The 20,055-nt window shown below is 46.7% G+C and overlaps 1 protein-coding gene across 1 annotated transcript in view; it reads left to right on the forward strand.

Annotated features, from left to right (window-relative positions):
* The window catches only part of KIF1B (kinesin family member 1B), a 231,392-nt gene that overhangs the window by 71,233 nt on the left and 140,104 nt on the right, over positions 1 to 20,055 (forward strand). The window contains 2 exon segments of the mRNA XM_029579260.1: positions 13,084 to 13,295; positions 19,400 to 19,479. Coding sequence (XP_029435120.1) covers positions 13,084 to 13,295; positions 19,400 to 19,479 — 292 coding nt within the window.

Consider the following 20,055-nt stretch of genomic DNA (forward strand, 5'->3'; position numbering starts at 1 on the left):
GAAACATACCTCCATTCAATCCCAGTTGATGGGAGCCAAGCAGTCATCTTTCTCTAGGTGTCCTTACTTCGCTTTTAAACGCTCTTTCTTTCAGAGATGCCCCTTCTGCCAGTTTCAATGGTACTGTGCACCACCCGCACAACCACAACAGCAACTTCCGGTGCTTGGACATCTGTGGAAAAGGTGTCAACCAAAGACACCACAACAAGCCCGTCCTAAACCTGGGCCTAGTTTTTGATGAAACTCGACACTCAGTCCGCAACCCCTCCGGTAGGAGGAAGATACATCTGTTCCTGGAAGAGTGATGTAAGATTACCAAGAACTATCGGATCCTCAAAATTGTGAAATCCGGTTACCATTTTTGCTTTTTCCGTCGTCCTCCAATGCTGCACCAAAGTTTTACCTTCAATCCAAATATGTCTCATTTGACCCAGCTCTGTCTCAAGATGGAGTCTTTTCTCAGTTAGTGGATGACAGAACCTGCTCCTCCCAAAGTCCTTGGGCAAAGTGTTCTACTCCCACTATTTTCTCATCTCCAAGAAATCAGGGGGATTGAGACTCATCCAGGATTTACGAAGACTCAACAAGAACCTATTAAGGAAGAAGTTCAAAATGAACTCCTTCCGCCCAATCCTGTACTTCTTTCAGATGGGAAACTAGATTTGCACCCTGGATCTGAACGATGTGTATGTTCCCATGTCCATTCATCAATCTCATTAGAAATGCCTCTGACTTTTTTTTTTTTTTTTGTGGATTGCCCCCACTACCAGTACAAGGTTCTTCCCTTCAGGCTTTCAGCAGCCCCATGGGTCTTCACAAAATGCCTTGCAGTAACAGCACTATACCTTCATCACCAGGAATTTGTGTATTTTGTATACCTGGATGACTGGCTAATGATGGGGCCTTCCCAAGCAGGGGACTTCCTGCAAAATGTGAGTCACCTCCTTCAGTTGCTAGGATTTACAATCCATTTTGCAAAGTTGAATCTTGTTCTGACACAAAGAATAAAGTTAATTTGGGCATGGATAGATTCTCTGAAGGAGAAAGCATTCCTATCATCGGATCAGGTGTTCTGGTCCAAAGCCTACTACAGGGAGGTCCAATCACAGCCAGAGAAATCCTGGTTGTCCTTGGGCATATAGTGGCAAGGGTGGAGGTTGTCCCCATGAGAATTCTCCAGTGGGGCGTCCATGCCTAGTGGGATCAACTGCTTCAATTCTTGTCACACCTTGTAATAGTTATAATGAAAATGCCTTTCCTTTGGTGGCTATACTCGAAGGTCCTGGAGATAGGTGCTCCTCTTCTACTGCTGCCTCATTTAGGTAATGCTTGCAATGGATTCATCACCAGAGCATGAGGCACACGTATGAGCGCCTTCCGAACTTACGGGATCTCGTCAGTGATGGAAGTTCTGTTCAGATCAACCTTCTGAGTTACAAGCCATCTGCCATGTGTTGAGTTTTCTTGCATCATCTTTGGAGAAAGAGAATTCTGATCCAAATTGACACTGAAGCAGCAGTGTTTTACATGAACAAGCAAGGCAGCACAGGATTGTGGACTCTCTCAGCCAGGAATCTCTAAGAATCTTGGACGTGAGCTTGCAGCCAAGGAGCTTTCTCTAAGTAACCTACCTTCCTGGGATGTCAAATATTTGGCAGATCACCTCAGCAGAACTTTTCACCTCCACGAGTGGTCTGTAGAACAAAGGGTAGCAAATAGGTTGTTCAAACCTCTGGGGTCACCTGTCAATTGACTTATGTCAGAGGACAACAGGAAGGTTGGTAATGTTTGCTCTATTCTTCAAAGCAAGTTCAGGTCTGCACCCAATGTTTTCTGCTTGTGGGATGCAAATCTGCCTCGTGCCATTCCTCCACCTCTGGCTGCGAGAACGGTACAGAAGATACTCAAGAACCAGGGATGCTTTATCCTCATTACTCCATTGTGTCCCAGACAAATGTAGTTCTCTTTCCTCGTCAAGTTGTCAATTTGCCCACCGATCCTTCTGGGATCTGTTCCAGCTCTGCTGATTCAAGGAGGGGGTTGTCTGTCATTTGAAGCTTCCCTTCCTCAAATTGACAGCATGGATGTTGAGCACTTGACATTCCTTTTCCGTTACGATCCAAGGAAGATGAGGAAGATATGATTTCAGCCAGGAACGCATACAGCTTTATATGTCAGGCAGGTTACCTGAATCCATTTGCCTGCATTCCAAAAGATCAACTTCAGTTCTTATTTTCCCTTTCTTGTTGGGCCTCAATATGTCATCAGGCAAGGTGCATCTTAGCGCCCTTGCTGCTTACCTCACTCAAGTGGATAGTAATATGTTCTCCGTACATCCTCTGGTTTCAAAGTTCATGAAAGGCTTGTGGCATATGAGACCTCAGGTTAGAACATAGAAATATGATGGCAGAAAAGGCCATATGACTTATCAAGCCTGCCCATTAGCCCAACTAATTTAGCTTTACAGTTCCCATCCTGAGCCCACAGAATCTGTCAGATGTCCCTGCATATGTTATGCAACTTGCTTGTTTGATATTGTTTTACATAATGTTCCTTGCTCTGAGCTTCAGAAGATGCGGGTTATAAATCATTTTAAAAAAATAAATCCTGCCAAACCACCAATGCCATGTGATCTTAATGCCATCTTGGCACAACTCTGTGTCTTAGTGAAATTACTTTACTATACTATATTATTATCTCTATCTGTATTTAAATGAATCTTGTACAATTGCAATAATGTACTTGCTTCCCTATGTTAATATTACTACTTGTAACTTGTATTTTTTCCGCTGTGCTATATGAACTCTGTTTTTTTACATGTAACTTGCACAATTGTGATAATGTTCTATGTTATTGCTTTGATTTGTCCAAAACAAAGAGCAAGAACCTCAAATATTGCTACCGTAGAGCTAGCAGCCATTTTTAAAGGTCCTACAGGGCAGCTATAGTAAACTGATTCCCTGTTGCTGGCATTCACATGGCGAAACATGGGCCTGTGTCGGGTATTCTTGTATTGAACACAGCCTTTGTTATGTCTTCATAGTGGTTTGTTCTGAGCTAAGTTAACCAGTCCATTTCTTTGGGATGTTTTTTGAAATTTACATGCATGTTTTTTGTTGAATCAGCAGATGAATGAGAGCACTTTGTGCCTTATATCTGACACTGTTTGCAGCCCATTGGCACTTTAGAGATGTCTGATGCTGTGTTTATATTGCAAATTTGTTTTTTATTCATGTTATAAGAATTGATGATCCGAACTTGTATTCTTAATGGTAACATTGCTTTGATTTGTAACACACCTTGAACTCGTTGGCTAGAAAGGCATGACATAAATAAAAGATGATGATGATGAAGTAGTCCACTCTCCATGGAAGATGCGGGTCTGGGTTGCTTTTTTCAGTAAGTGCTCTGCCACACAACCTTCAGCTTGGGACTCTCATGTCATGGCTAATTCAGCCTTGCTTTTTGATGGAGAAGGCAAATTTGCATAATGTAAATGGGGTTCTCTGTAAACGGGATGAATTAGTCATGCTTAATACACACCCACCTCCCTGGAGAGTTGCCTACCTAGCTAAAGCTAAGCTCTGCAATCGACTGAGGTGTTTTTGAGGCTGCACGTGCATGAGAAGGCCCACGCATGCACAGGAACTCTCGTGCATACTCAATAATAAAACTTTACTGAGCTAGAGAGATGGGTCTGTTCACTGCCATCGGATGACAGCACCATGTGTCGTGGCTAATTCATCATGCTGTCAACGGCGATCCCATTTATGGTAAACAGACTTGCTGTATTTGTCAGCATGTAGTAATAGAGCCTTTCCTGTGTACATATGTTTGTTATCCAGGTGAAAGTTAGTAAAGCAAATGACCCAGTTCTGAAAAGCTGAAAATGAAGAGTCTTGTGAATGCAGTTCTTGGTTTTAGCTCATTCTCTGTAGTCAGTATTACTGGCACTTTAATAAAAGTTTGAGATACTTCATGGAGGTAGAAACATGATTACTGAGCTCTAGTTGGTCTTCTGATGTGCTGGTTCTAAAGGCCCCACCTTGCTACTTTCCCAAGTGTGCACTGTATCTCTAATAAGCGTATTCATACGTATGTTGGGGAATTGTCTAATATGGATGTAGCTTAGATTTCTTGACTTCACTAGCTTTGCTGTTGGCAAGACGCCATTGTTATGGCTTTGGTGCTCTGGGTACTGCTGCCAGTTTGCCATTGACGCATGCCTTCTGTGAAAGTAATTGCAGTAGCTCTGAGAGAGGCTTGCATGTTAGCTTTCAATCTTTTTTTTTTTTTGGTGGGGGAAGCAAGGGGGTTGGATAGGGAGGGTCAAAACAAGGCAAAGTATTTTGTTTACCTGGTCTCTTTCTCTTGCCTACCTTGTTAATTCCTTACCCTACCTTCTTCCTGACTGCATGCATGGCTGTGCCCTAGTCTTCATCTCCCATGCAGTCTGCTGACCACTCATTTGCCTGGTTCTGAATGGTTACTTGCTCATTGGGTCCAGTAGTGCAAATGTTCACTGGTATGCTCTGTGTCAATGCTTTTGCCTGGTTCTCCTTGGTTCTTTTCCTTGGTCTTTCCTCTTTCCTGATTGACAGATGGTGGTTTTCAAACTCTTATGCTGGAAACAACACAGATTTCCGAGTGTGTAGCCAGATGGACAGGACCAATGGGTTTATGCTCCCCTGCCAGCAGATGGATACTTAGTCAGGTTTCAAAGCTGACGTCACCCTAGATACTCCCCTGCAGTGACCTTAGCCCTTCAGTATTTCTCCGTCTCCAGCAGAATCAGACATGCTTTCCCTATGGGGATTGCTGTACCTTTTGGAAGAAGAAATTCTACTTTTAAATTGGAGAAAAGATTGAGCCCCGCTCTCCTACATTGATACCTAAAGGTCCCTCCCCCAGTTGAGAATTCCTGAGGTGATTTCCGAGATCCATCAGAGGTGTGCCTTGGTCCGGTATCTGGTTCACGGCGGGGACTTTGCTGCTGAAGCAGTTGAAAGGCAGCGGGTGCAGGAAGCCGAGTGCGGTGGTGACGGCCAAAACCCTCTCCCTCCTCAGCCAGAGACCATCTCTGTACTCAGCCAGTAAGCGCTGAGCCCAGGTAAATTAAAAAAAAAAAAAAAAAAAAAGATTTCCTTCTAATTCAGAGACGTTGGATGGGTTTCGGTAAGACTTCCTCTGGTCTCCTTGCTCGGCGTGCCATACCAATGTCATTCCTAATCCCGTTGGGGTAAGGGGAAGTGAGCTTCCGAGTGGGTTGAGCGGCCCCCCGGTGGGCTAGGCCCTGCTTTAGGTTTGGTCAGCACATAGCGTGGTGAGCCGCAGTGGCGCCATCTCGCTTGCGTTTTTGTGCCTGTATTGCTCTCCATAGAACTTCGGTATGCGCAATGCATGTGGATTCTGCGCACACACTGTGTGCATAATACCGCACACAGGCTGTGCGCAAAACGTCGCATGCATACATACGAACACAATTTACTAGGCCCAGAATACAAGTAAAGCCGGGCGCTTGGGCTATGCCTGTGCCTCGCAGTGGCCCGCATAGATGCCTGAAATCTGCACGCATAAAATTTTAAGCGCGAGCACGCAATTACTGTTGCCAATGGCTCTGGCAGCAAAGAAACATAATCCTCTTTCTCTCTGCACTGCTTGTCATATTAGGGCTGCATAGTCTGACCTGGATTCTTGCTTATGACAGCACTGTGAGGATACCAGGGAGAGTTAGCCTCCCCGGACTTTGCTAAACGTGGATGGGTCAGCCACAGCCTTAACTGGAAGTATCCCAGATCTGAGTAACCCCGGGACTGGGTCATCTATGGGAGAAGGAAATTTAGTGGCACCTACCCAAGTGCCTCCTGGGCTAGGCATGGACCCGGCCGCCTTCTCTTGGGTGGAATTCTTTCAAGGCCTTCAAAGCTTCGTAAAGGTACAGTCTGCTACCTCACTTGCCCCTGTCCAGATGGAACCTCAGCCAGTAAGCCTTCCGTCTCCCAGTCCTATTGGCAGACCTCGAGGCATGCCTAGGCTCACCAAGGGTATCCTTGGCAGGGACCCGAACAAAGAAGAAGATACAGATTTCTTGGCAAATGGGGAACTCCCCCCCTGGTTTAGAACCATTTTGGACCATGTTACGGTTTTTCCATAGAGACAGATTGCTGGCCCTGGTTTCCCAGATCCCTTGATCCTGGGAGGTCCTTGGGTGGACTTTTATGAAAGAACCAAAGAAGAAGCCCATTCTGATTTCCCTAAGGAAAGCCTCTTACTACTTTGCAGTACTGGAAGCCATCGGGGAGTTGATTGACTTGGAATGGGATGCCCCAGAACCAAGTTTTAAAGATGGATGAGCGTTAAAAGCTCTATACCCACTGTATCTGGCAGTGAGAGAACATTTCTGTTTCCCTAAAGTGGATGCGCTGGTCTGTGCTGTCTGTAAGCGAACAATTAACCCAGTGGAGGGAGGAGCGGCCTTAAAGGATGCGCACGATAAAGGGATGGAGTCAATAAAACCAAAAAAGATTTCTATGCCGAAAAAATACATAACTACCAATTTAATCCAAGAGAACTTTTCACATACATCAAAGAACTTACTCAACATAGCAAACCCCCTTTGCCTAAAGGCCACAAATTAATCACATGTGATGACTTTGAACTTTCTTTAGTGACAAGATACTCAAACTCACCATGAATATGCCATCAATTAATGAAGATACCATATCCCTTCCAAACAAACCTAATTCAAAATGGTCATTTTTTGATACCACTGCGTCCACTGAAGTTCAAAGTATCATCCAAAAAATGAATCCTGCATCGCACCCAATCGATGCCATCCCAATAAAAATACTTAAACTAGTCTCCATCATCATCGCTAGGCCAATTGCAGACATAATAAAGCTCACTAAATGAAGGCATTTTCCATGACAAATTAAAATGTGCTGTAATTAAACCAACACTCAAAAAATCACACCTTGACCAATCTGACATCACCAACTTTAGACCTATTTCCAACCTCCCCTTCATAGCCAAAGTACTTGAAAAAATTGTTAATCAACAACTCTCAGATCATTTAGAAAAACATAAAATACTTTTCCCAGCTCAGCATGGATTTAGGGGCACTCTTAGTACAGAATCCCTATTAATATCTCTCTCTAACTCTATCCTAAGAGGTTTAGATTACGGCCAAAAATTCATCCTCATACTCCTTGACATATCAGCTGCCTTTGATACCATAAATCATAATATTCCTCTAAAAAGATTAAAGGAAATTGGACTATGTGACTTCACCATCAGTTGGTTCACATCATATCTATCCAATAGATCATACATAGTCAGAACTAATTACAAAGAATCAAGACTAATATCACTTCCACATGGAGTTCCTCAAGGATCTTCATTTTCATCCATACTTTTCAATATATATTTACTACCACTATGCAAACTCCTCTCAGATCTTGAATTATCATATTACATTTATGCCGATGATCAAATTCTTATCCCGATAAATGACGACTTAACTAATACGCTAAACCTTTGGAATACTTACCTCACTACAATCCGGCAATTATTAGCATAAATGGTCCTCACGCTCAACCATAGTAAAACAGAAATTCTCTATATATGCAACAAATCCTCACCAGTATTTGTCCTCCATCTCAACAATTACATAACTAACAAAAAAATTCTACTTAATGTAAGAGACCTAGGAATCAATCTAGACTCTGAACTATGCTTTAAGAAACACATGAACAACATAGTAAAAGAAGGATTCTACAAGCTTCAAGTACTAAAGAGGATCAAACCTCTCCTTCACCATCAAGATTATCGTATAGTTTTATAATCCCTCTTGTTTTCCAAATTAGATTATTGTAATGCAATACTCCTTGGCTTACCTGCTTGCACTGTTAAACCGCTTCAACTTCTACAAAATGCTGCGGCAAGATCACTCAACAACAGCAGATCAGATCAAATTACTCCAGTTCTCAAAGATCTACATTGGTTGCCAATCTCTTACAGAATTCAGTATAAACTCTATCTCTTATCCATAAAACTCTATATAACAACAAGACGAAATGGATGGACTTCATTCCCAAGTCCCAAAGAGAAATTTGCGCTCCACTAACACTGGACTCCTTGCTACTGTCTCCAAAATTATCCCACCTCAACTCAACAAGAGAATGCGCTTTCTCAATAGCCGGACCACTTTTATGGAATACCCTCCCCACTGATCTAAGACTTGAGTCATCATGACAAACTTAAAACAAACAAACAAATAAATAAATAAAAACATGGCTCTTTAAGAAAGCATTTACAACATAATAAGAAGAATCATTCAATTTAACTTATTTGCTCTTCATATTTTCACTTTTTCCCTTTCTTATTGATTAATTATCCCTCCCTTGTTTTACTATCTTCCTTCTATTATTTATTACAATGTAACATTTTTATTCTCCAATTTGTTATATGTAAACCGATGTGATGACATTTGTTGAATGTCGGTATATAAAAAGCAAATAAATAAATATAAATAAACAGGCCTTTGATGCAATAGAAATGACCTTACAGATTGCTTCTTGTTGTGCCCTGGTAGCTCGTTCGTTCCTGCTCCTCTCTCAGGAGATGGATGACTCGGGGGCAGATTCCAGAGCGGGTATGGAACCCGCTGCTACCTTTTTAGCTGACATGGACTTGGACCTAGTCCGTACCTTGGCCAGAGGAGTGGCCTCAGAAGACAGCTATGGCTGCGAAGGCAACCTCCAAGGCAAAACTCTCAAAGATGCCATTTAAAGGATCACTCCTCTTCGGAAGTGAATTAGAAAAGCTGGGCAGTAAATGGGCAAATCTCCAGTACTCCAGCTACCAGAAGATAAGTGAAAGCAGTTACAGCACCCCTTGCCCATGAGGGGTAGATCCGAGGGCTCCCATTGCTTTTGCCCCTACAGAAAAACACTTCAGAGGACTCTGTCCTTTGGGAGGTCTCAGGCTTTTCGGAATCGGCAGCCCAAGAGAGAGGGTAAGCTCGGGTTCAGGTTCGTCCCGAAATCCCCAATGATGTTTCGCCAACCCACCCTTGGAACGAGGAGATAAGGGGTTGACTGTCCCTCTTCTACCAACGGTGCGTCGAAATCGCTTCAGACAAATGGGTACTGGAGGTCATACGAGACGGATATGCACTGGAATTTTGCAGCACGCTTTGGGACATATTCATGATACCTTCTTGCCACTCCCAGCACAAGAAGGAGGCAGTGGAGACTCCCCTGTTAAGGCTCATCAGGTCGAGGGCTATAATCCCAGTACCTGCGCCCCAGGAAAATATTCCATCTATTTCATCGTACCTAAGAAGGAAGGTTCCTTTCTCACCCCATCCTGGACCTCAAGAGCATCAACCGACATCTACGAGTGATTCATTTCCGCATGGAAACCCTATGCTCCATGATAATGGCAGTACAATCAGGAGAGTTCTTAACCTCCCTGGACCTATCCAAGGACAACCTACATATTTCAATCTAGTAAGAACATCGTTTCCTATGCTTTGCGGTACTGGGTCGCCATTATCGGTTCCGGGCACTGCCCTTTGGCCTGGCCACCACCCCCCATAACATTTTCCAAGATTATGGTAATTGTAGTGGCAAAGAGGGAATCCTAGTGCACCCGTACTTGGATGACTGGTTGATCCAGGCAAAGTCTGTAGAAGAGAGTCTCCGGGTGACCGACAGGGTGACCTTTTTGTTTCAGGAACTCGGTTGGGTTGTAAACCTGGACAAAAGCAGTATCAAACGTGCCCAGTCCTTGGAATATTTGGGAGTCCAGTTCAACACCAAGCAGGGCAAAGTCTTCCAATCACGCAGATAAGGAAGCTGATGTCCCAAGTGCATCCTTTGATGAGCATGATACGCCCGACGGTGTGAAGCTATTTTCAAGTCCTCGGTTTGATGGTAGCAACCCTGGAAGTAGTGCTGTGGATGAGGGCACACATGTGACCACTTCAACGCTCCGTGCTGTCACGTTGGAACCCATTGTCTCAAAATTATTCGATTCGCCTCTACTTACGGCTGGAAGTATGCTCTCTGCTCCAGTGGTGGCTGCAGGAAGCCCATCTGGGCAGGGGTGTATCCCTATCCCCTCCGAACTGGCTAGTCCTCACAACAGATGCGAGCTTCCGGGGCTGGTGAGCTCACTGTAAGGAACTGGACCAAGGAAGAGGCCCTCTGGAACATAAACCACCTGGAAGCCCGAGCATTCAGCTTGGCGTGTCTACAATTCAGCTACATACTCTAGGATCAAGCGATCCAAATAATGTTGGACAACGCAACAACGGTAACCTACATCAACTGCCAGGGTGGAACCAAAAGCCAGAAAGTGTCACAGGAGATAGATCTCCTTATGGAATGGGCAGAAATACATCTACAGATGATCTCAGCCTCCCACATCGCAGAAACAGACAACGTTGGAGTAGACTTTCTAAGCAGGGAGAATCTGGATCCAGGAGAGTGGGCATTATCTGCCAAAGCCTTTCAGCTGGTAGTGGCTTGCTGGGGTCTCCTGTCCATCGACCTGCTGGCATCATCTCACAATGCAAAGGTTCCCAGATTCTTCAGTCGCAGAAGAGATCAGTTGACCCTGGGAATTGATGCTTTCATTCAGACCGGCCGGAAGAAGAGCTGCTTATATGCCTTCCCTCCATGGCCCCTCCTGGGCAGGGTCATTCGCAGAATCGAGCGCCATCGGGGATTAGTCCTACTTATAGCTCCAGATTGGCCCAGGCATCCCAGTATGCGGAGATTCCTGGTGGAGACCCCCCTGTGCCTCCCATCGCATGGGGACCTGCTATAGCAGGGGACCGGTCCTTCACGAGGATCCATCTCGATTCTGTCTTACGGTCTGGCCCTTGAGATGGCTCGCCTGATGAAGCCAGGATATTCGGTGGCAGTAATTACCACCTTACTCTGTGCATGGAAGTTCTCTATGTCCCTAGCGTATGTGTGGATCTGGAGAGTGTTTGAGGCCTGGTGCAAGGAACGCCGTATTTCCTCTCAGATGTTCAAAATCCCACTAATTCTGGAATTTTTGTAGGACAGCTTGAATAAAGGTTTGACCCTTAACTCCTTGAATGTCCAGGTAGCGGCGCTTTCCTGTTTCAGGGACAAGGTGAACGTAACTTGCTTTTCGCCTCATTCGGACATGGCCGTTTTCTGAAAGAGGTGAAGCACCTCCGGCCACTCCTAAGGTGGCCGGTTCCCTTGTGGAATCTTAATCTAGTATTGGAGATTTTGGCAGGGCCCTCGTTTCAGCCACTGCGCAGTCATTCCTTGCATTTATTAACCCTGAAAATAATGTTCCTGGTGGCTATATGCTCGGCATGTCGCATCTCTTACCTACATGCATTGTCGTGTTGGGAAATGTTCCTCCGGATGACTCCAGGAGAGTTACAGCTTCGTACAGTTCATCCTTCTTGCCCAAGGTAGTATCAGAGTTTCATTTGAATCAGTCCATTTCGTTGCTATCCCTAGATAAGTACAAGGATGCGGAAGAATATCACCTCCTCCGCCATTTGAATGTCAGTAGGCTTTTGGTGTGGTACCTGGATGTTTCAGAACCAGTCTGAAAGACAAGACCGCCTTTTGTCCTTCATGGTGGAAGGAAGCAGGGCGAACCGGCTTCGCTGGATTAAGGAGGTGGTCACAGGAGCCTATGTGGAGGCAGGAAAGCCATTACCGCTATGAGGTAAGGCTGAAGAGGTTAGGGCTCAGCTTGGAGAAGAGACGGCTGAGGGGGGATATGATAGAGGTCTTTAAGATCATGAGAGGTCTTGAATGAGTAGATGTGACTCGGTTATTTACACTTTCGAATAATAGAAGGACTAGGGGGCACTCCATGAAGTTAGCAAGTAGCACACTTAAGACTAATCAGAGAAAATTATTTTTCACTCGGCGCACAATAAAGCTCTGGAATTTGTTGCCAGAGGATGTGGTTAGTGCAGTTAGTGTAGCTGGGTTCAAAAAAGGTTTGGATAAGTTCTTGGAGGAGAAGTCCATTAACTGCTACTAATCAAGTTTACTTAGGGAATAGCCATTGCTATTAATTGCATCAGTAGCATGGGATCTTCTTAGTGTTTGGGTAATTGCCCGGTTCTTGTGGCCTGGTTTGGCCCCTGTTGGAAACAGGATGCTGGGCTTCATGGACCCTTGGTCTGACCCAGCATGGCAATTTCTTATGTTCTTATGTTAAAGCTCATTCCACTAGGGCTCAGGCAGTCACATGGGCAGAAGCTGGACTGCTGTCTCTTGTTGACATCTGCCGAGTGGCGACGTGGTCCTCCTTGCACACCATCTCCAGGTTCTGTCACCTGGACGTTCAGGCCCAGGAGCATGTGTAGCCTTTGCAAGGGCAGTGTTAACCGGACCGCGGACAGCCTCTCGCCCCGATCGGGAGTAGCTTTTGTACATCCCATTGGTCCTGAGTCCATGTGGCTACACGCTAGGAAATGGAGAAATTACTTAACTGATAATTTCGTTTTCCTTAGCATCCCGCCCACGTCTGCCCAAGAACAGTGCCAAGGATTCGCCCATGAAATGGATATAGATTCCAAGTGATTACGGGTAATCCTTCATCCAGTCCTTAGATCAGGGCATCTATAATCTTACTGGTGTTCAATGTTTGGTTGAGTACAGTTACGGTTATCTGTTTTAATCAAGTTTTTTCACTAGTAGGTCCACAGTGGCTTTTGAAGAGAATACTGAATGGCCGAGGTCACTGCAGGGGATGTATCTAGGGTGACGTCAGCTTTGAAACCTGACTCTGTCTCCATCTGCTGGCAGGGGAGCATAAACCAGAGTCCATCTGTCTGCACTAAGGGAAACAAAATTATCAGGTAAGTAATTTCTCTGATGTTCTTGTCTCTCCATCTGCTTCAGGTTTGGTTTGGGCACACAGGGCTTTCAGAACTACCATCTAATTGTCCTTGTGTTCTGTGTTTCCTTTCTCACACTGTTTTGTCTGTTGTCTGTTGTCTTTTCGTTTTCCTTGCTTTCTCTTTATTGTCTCTTGCTTTTCTCCATGTTTCTCCCTTTTTGCTCTCAGATCTGAAAGATATTCAGAACAATAAGAATAGATACTTGCTAGCATCCGAGAATCAACGCCCTGGCCATTTCTCCACAGCGTCCTTGGGCTCCCTTACTGCTTCTCCGTCTTCCTGCTCTCTCAGTAGTCAGGTGGGCTTAACTTCTGTCACCAGCATCCAGGAAAGAATAATGTCGACACCAGGAGGAGAAGAGGCAATTGAACGTCTCAAGGTATGTACATTTTTAGTGGGAAGATGGTGAGTTTCTCAGACCAGGTTGTAGGCGAGACATTTTTATTAGGCTAACTTAATTCATTTATGACTGCCTTTTGGAAAGCTTTATTCCCTTCATTGGGTTGAGTGTAGAATAATCTATGGATGATTATGCCTGACTAGAGAAGTAAACATAGATTTTTAAATAGGGCTGTAATGGTGGTTTGGGAAACTATAGGCCAGTGAATCTGAAGTTGGTGCTGGGCAATAGATTTGATAGAAGCCATTATTAAAAAAGCAAAATTAGTGGCCACATGAATAGATGTAACCCAAAGGGGACGCACCAACATGGATTTAGCAATGGGAAATCTTGGATTTTTTTGTAGGTTTTAATATATACTCCTGCAGTGACATCAGCCCCCCAGTATTCTCTGTCTCCGTTAAGGCCGGAAACACATCCATAGTTATTGGGATTTCTGGAGGTACTGATAGGGAGAGAGGCCACCCAAGGCAGCACCCTTTGATACTCAGACTCCAACCAGGCTTTCTTCCCCTGACGATATCTCTCGGTCCACTCATCCCTATCTTGGAAATCAACTTTGACTGTTTCTAACACACTGTCTGATAATGGTGGCTAAGGCTGGCAGAAGAGCCAAATAGTGCATAAAGCTGCGATCTGGTTTGATTGCCCTCGAACCTTAGCAAACTGTTCAGACTGATATTTGTAAGTGCTTTGTGAAAGGCACTTTCTAAACTTGTGGCTTATGTGCAGTGTGTGCACACTAATCCACTCTAGGCTGCTGTAATTTAATAATTCCCCACACCTCCGTCAGTTCTGGTCACACCTCAGCAAGAATTAAAAAATAAAAATTAGTTCTCCCACCATCTTTTCTTTCTGCTGAGCCTGGAATGCGAGGCACACAGAATAAATAGACTTTGAGATACACACAATATGAGCATAGTCTTAATGGAATGTCCAATTCACCACCATCCAAAGTGCATGTTCTGAATGGTTTTTTTGTCTCTATCTCCATCTTTCCCATGATTCCTTTTACCTGGGAAATAGTTCTCATAATCATTCTGTGTGCCATGCCTGGGGATGGGGAGATATACCTACTGAGCATCCATAACAATGGAGAATAAGTTTATCATCTGAACATTCCTGTTCATATCCCAGATCAGTCCAGACAAGTGGGTTTATGCATCCCTACCAGCAGATGGAGGCAGAGAACAAACCTTTGGGCACTGCTACATAACTGAGAGTGCCACCTGCAGTCCCTCAGTATTTCTCTGCCTCCAGCAGATGGTACAGATGCAAACCTGCAGTCTGTTAGATAAAAAAAAAAAAGTAAAACTTAGATTAGTGTAGGAAGTGTGAAGACAAGAAGACCGGAGCTCCTAAAGGTGTTAGGCACCTTCATGGGCCATCCCTCTGGTCGAGCAGGGCAGGGCAAGCGGGGAGTTGGATATCTCCGGCCAAGCTCGACTCCTGATTCCAGGGGGAGGGAAAGCCAGGGGTCATCCCTGGTTCCTTCGCTCTCCCCTGAGGGCCTTCCTCCTTGACTGGACTACTGCAGGTTCCTGGAGCCCCAGAAGCAGGAGATATCCTTTTCTGTGTGTACTTTGGGGGCTGGGGAGCCTAGAAGACGGTCAGGTTCTCTGTTTTGTTCCCTCCCGGCAGCTGTGCCGACTCTGTATCAGAAGAGATGGGGCTTGTGCTGCTCGAGCTGTCCATTCAGCACCTGGAGCCTGAACAGCGACTTGGCTGCAGCATTTTGTTTTCTCCTGCTCTCCGGTTTATTTTTAGCTCAGAGCCGCATGCGCCATGCTGACGCCCGCTGTGAATGGGAAATCCTGTAGGACCGGCGCTCTCACCTCATTGCGGCCCTTCTTTGCCAGGCCTGTGTAAGTGGAGGTGTGGGAACCTCATCACAGGCAACCAGGAATAGACCTTGCACTCGTGCTGCAGGCCCCGGGCTGGAGGCCCCGGGGAGGGAGTTGCTGATGGGCATGGAAGTCAGTTCAGTGCTCGTGAAGCTGGCAGACTGTGGTGGTTTTTCTGCAGATTTTGTTTTATTTATGCATGAGGCCTAACTTGCTAGACAGGAGCTGGCGGCTAAGCGGCCAGCCTTCCGGCCGGTCCGAGATAAGTTTAAGAAACTTCGGGTTACGGAGCCTCCGTGGAAAGGAGGCATTTTGCACCTTTTGGGTCTGGAATGTGCCTGGAGTGATGATGCCTCCTTGGACGACGATTCAGAGGATGCTGATCTGACAACTCAGGACCTGCAGGATCTGACGAACCATGATCTGCAGGATCCGCCCATGGACCAGGCCACTGGTCAAGGCGCAGTCTTGGGGACTGGACCACTGGAGGACCCGAATGCAGACGAAATTCCTCTCGCCGAAGGAGATGACCCCAGGATGGTCAGGTTATTTCGCAAGGACGGATTATGGCCCCTCATCCCTCAGGTTCTGGAAGAACTGGGTAATCAAGGTGACCCCAAAAGACTCTGATATGGAGGGGTTAAACCCTCTGTTGGAGGGGCTGCGTGGACTGCAGAGGACTTTCCCCTTGCTGAAGCAGATGCAGAAGTTGATTGACCAGGAGTGGGATTCCCCAGAGGCTGGCTTGTGGGTGGCCAGGACTATGGCCAGATTGTACCCTCTGCCCGAGAATATCTTGGAGCAGTGGAAATTGCTGAAGGTGGATGCAGTGGTGTCAGCGGTCACCAAGAAGACGACCATTCCGGTGACAGGGTCGGCAGCTTTGAAGGTTGTTCATGATCGGAAGCTGGAGATCCTGTTAAAAAGGCTTTTTGAAGTTTCTGCTCTGAGCCTTAGAGCTGCAGTATGTGCTAGCTTTTTGCAGAGAGCTTGTCTGTGCTGGGTGCAGAAGGCGCAGGACTCGGCCGGTGCTGCCCTGGCAGCGGATCAGGATGTTCCCTTGGAGGCGAGCATGGCTTATGTGGCAGATACCCTCTATGATATCCTCCGCACTTCTGCTAGGAATATGGTCTCCGCAGTAGCTGCGAGATGACTTTTATGGCTACGCAATTGGTCGGTGGATGTTTGATCAAAGGCGCAGCTGGCTAATCTTCCCTTAAGGGCCAGCTACTGTTTGGCGAAGACCAGGAGAAGCTGATGAAGCATCTGGAAGACTGTAAGGGAAATAGGTTGCCGGAGGATAAGAAGGACGCTAAGAAGACCTTTCTGCCGCGGTCTCGCTTCTGTGAGATGAGGTTTCCTGCCAGCAGAACTTCATCTGGTTCTTCACAAAAGCAAACATCAGGATGGCAGCAGTCCGTTCAACGGACCGCAGGTCAGCCAGAGAGAGTTCCGGACAGGGGTCTGGAGCTGTTAAGTCTGCCCAATGAAGGCAGGCTGGTCCATTCCTCCTTCGTGGTTTTCGGAGGAAGGTTATCTCACTTCTATGAGGAGTGGACCAGTATTACTTTGGATCAGTGGATGGAAGTAATAAGAGACAGCTATGCGTTAGAATTTTCTCGGCCCCTCAAAAATGCCGAGGCATGCGGCAGTGCGGGACACTCTCTTGCGGCTGCAACGATTGGAGGCCATTTTTCCAGTACCACAAGGGGAACACGGTCAGGGAAGGTATTCGTGTACTTTGTGGTTCCCAAGAAGGAGGGCTCTTTTCGGCCCATTCTGGATCTGCAAACGGTCAATGTGGTGTTGCAGGTCCCATGTTTTTGAATGGAAACTTTGAGCACAGTGATTGTGGCCATATGCAAGGGAGAGTTCCTGGCCTCTCTCGATCTGATGGAGGTGTATCTCCACATTCCTATCAGAGTCGATCATCAGAGGTTCCTGCACTTCACTGAACTGGGAGAGCATTTTCAGTTTCACGCTATGCCTTTCGGGCTGGCTACAGAGCCAAAGACGTTCACAAAGGAGATGGTTGTAGAGGCAGCGGCCCTCAGAAAGAAGAGGATTCTAGTCCAGCCGTATCTCAACGACTGGTTCATACGGGTGAAGTCGGAAGTGGAGTGCCTCACCTCTGTTGGAAGCGTGATGCAGCTCCTGGAGTCCCTGGACTGGGTGATAAACTCGGTGAAGAATCAGCTGAACCCGTCCCAATCCTTGGATTATCTGGGGGTGTGATTCGATACCCAGATAGGCGGGTGATTCTCACCCCGGAGAGGATCCTGAACTTGCGGTTGCAAGTACTGTGTTTGCAGGTCCTGCGGATTCCCAAGGTCTGGGATTATTTACAGGTCCTAGGGTCCATGGCTTCTACACTGGATCTGGTCCCATGGGCCTTTGCGCACCTGCGTCCATTGCAGAAAGCTCTCCTGTCCCATTGGAACCTGGTGCCGGAGGAATTTCAGCTACCATTACCGCTCCAGGAGGAAGCCAGGTCAGGTCTCTTGTGGTGGCTATCGCGGTCCAATTTGGAGAAGGCAATGCCTCTGGAGGTTCTGGTCTGAGTGGTAGTCACTACAGATGCCAGTCTCAGCGGTTGGGGAGCGATGTGTCAGGGTTCAACCATTTGGAAACTAGCAGTTTGGAGAGCACTGCTGTTCTTGCTCCTTCAACTTCAGGGACGGGCAGTATGGGTGTTCTTGGACAATGCAACAGAGGTGGCATAGATCAATCGACAGGGTGGTATGAAGAGTTGCCTGATGGCCCAGGAAGTTCACAAGCTCTTTGCTTGAGCAGAAATTCATCTCACGGCTCTCACAGCATCTCAGGTAGCGGGGGTGATCAATGTGCAAGTGGATTATCTCAGCAGGCAACAGCTGGACCCAGGAGAATGCGAATTTCGGCGGAAGCCTTTGCCCTTCTTTGGCACAAGTGGGGAGAGCCCCAGTTCGACCTCACGGCAACAAGAAAGCATGCCAAGGCGACCAAGTTCTTCAGTCACCAAAGAGAGTTTGGCTCCGCAGGGATCGATGGTCTAGTTCAGCCGTGGCCAGAGGGGATTCTGTTGTATGTCTTTCCCCTGTGGCCATTCATAAGCTGAGTGCTACGGTGCATCGAGCAACATCACATGCAAGTGATCCTGGTAGCATCGGAATGGCCTCATCATCCGTGGTGTGCGGATCTGGTCCATCTGGCGGTGGACGGGCCCATTCGACTAAGCCACCTGGGGGTGTGCTGCGTCAGGGACCCTTCCTCTTGGAACAGGCAGATCGCTTTTGTCTAGCGCTTGGCTTTTGAACGGCGATGTTTCCATTTGAAGGGATATTCTGAGCCGATGATTTCTACTCTGCTTCAAGTTAGAAGATCCTCCACTTCCATGGCTTATATCAGAGTTTGGAGAGTATTTGAGGCCTGGTGTGTGGGGTCCATAACACTGAGTTCTTACAGTCTAGTGTGGCTAAGTCTTAGCCTTCTTACAGGACGGCTTATCTAAAGATCTGGCCTATAATTCACTCTGAGTCCAAGTTGCAGCCTTGGGCTGCTTCAGAGGCAGGTCGCAGGGGAAAACTTTAGCTTCGCATCCAGATGTACAGTGATTCTTAAAGGAAGCAAAACATTTGCGTCCTCCAGTTTTGTTCTCTGTCTCCATCTGCTGGTAGGGATGCATAAACCCACTTGTCTGGACTGATCTGTGGTAAGAACTAATTTTCCTTTCCGTTGTCATTCTGTCACTGATAGAATGATGTCAGGGCCTGGGGAGGTTGGAGTAGGGAACCCTTTTGTTGTGCTGTTAGTCTTCAAGGCAGCAGCTGGTGCTTAAATCACTAGTGCAGCTGTTTGTGTGGGCTTGGGGGCCTTGAGCTCCTGACAGACTGTGGCTTTTGGACTGTTACTGTATCCGGAGCTATCTTGCCTTACTATACCATCAGTTTTAAGCTAGAAGAGCTTTGTAGGTAGTGTTCAATGTAACATCAGGAGAATTGGGAATAGCTTTGAGAGATGGGGGTTAGAAGACTGACTGTGTCACACAGGATACTTACATTTTCACAGATATAAGATAAATTTAAATATGCTGGATTCGCAACAAATGATGACTCTGTTTAAGGAAAATGTTTGAATCACAGAAAACATTTCTATGTTTAGGGATGATCGATGTATGTGGCCATGATCCTTTTTGTATTAAGGGTGAGGGATCTGTGGGGTTAGTGACCTGGTGTTGATTTTACAGCATATTTTTCATAGGAATCTGAGAAGATTATTGCAGAATTGAATGAAACTTGGGAAGAAAAGCTGAGGAAAACTGAGGCAATCCGGATGGAAAGGTTAGCAACACAGAGTTGGGGAAGAGGCTGGAAATCCCACAGCGCATGCCAGGAGACGGGGACGGGGGACGGAAATCTCACAGTGCATGCCAGGAGACGGGGACGGGGGATGGAAACCTCACAATGCATGCTGGGAGACGGGGACGGGGGATGGAAACTTCACAGTGCATGCTGGGAGACGGGGACGGGGGATGGAAACCTCACAGTGCATGCTGGGAGACGGGGACGGGGGATGGAAACCTCACTGTGCATGCTGGGAGACGGGGACGGGGGATGGAAACTTCACAGTGCATGCTGGGAGACGGGGACGGGGGATGGAAACCTCACAGTGCATGCTGGGAGACGGGGACGGGGGATGGAAACTTCACAGTGCATGCTGGGAGACGGGGGATGGAAACTTCACAGTGCATGCTGGGGGACGGGGGATGGAAACCTCACAGTGCATGCTGGGGGACGGGGGATGGAAACCTCACAGTGCATGCTGGGAGACGGGGGATGGAAACCTCACAGTGCATGCTGGGAGACGGGGGATGGAAACCTCACAGTGCATGCTGGGAGACGGGGACGGGGGATGGA

The sequence above is a fragment of the Rhinatrema bivittatum genome, chromosome 15, assembly GCF_901001135.1.
Source record: "Rhinatrema bivittatum chromosome 15, aRhiBiv1.1, whole genome shotgun sequence".
Classification (NCBI taxonomy): Eukaryota; Metazoa; Chordata; class Amphibia; order Gymnophiona; family Rhinatrematidae; genus Rhinatrema; species Rhinatrema bivittatum.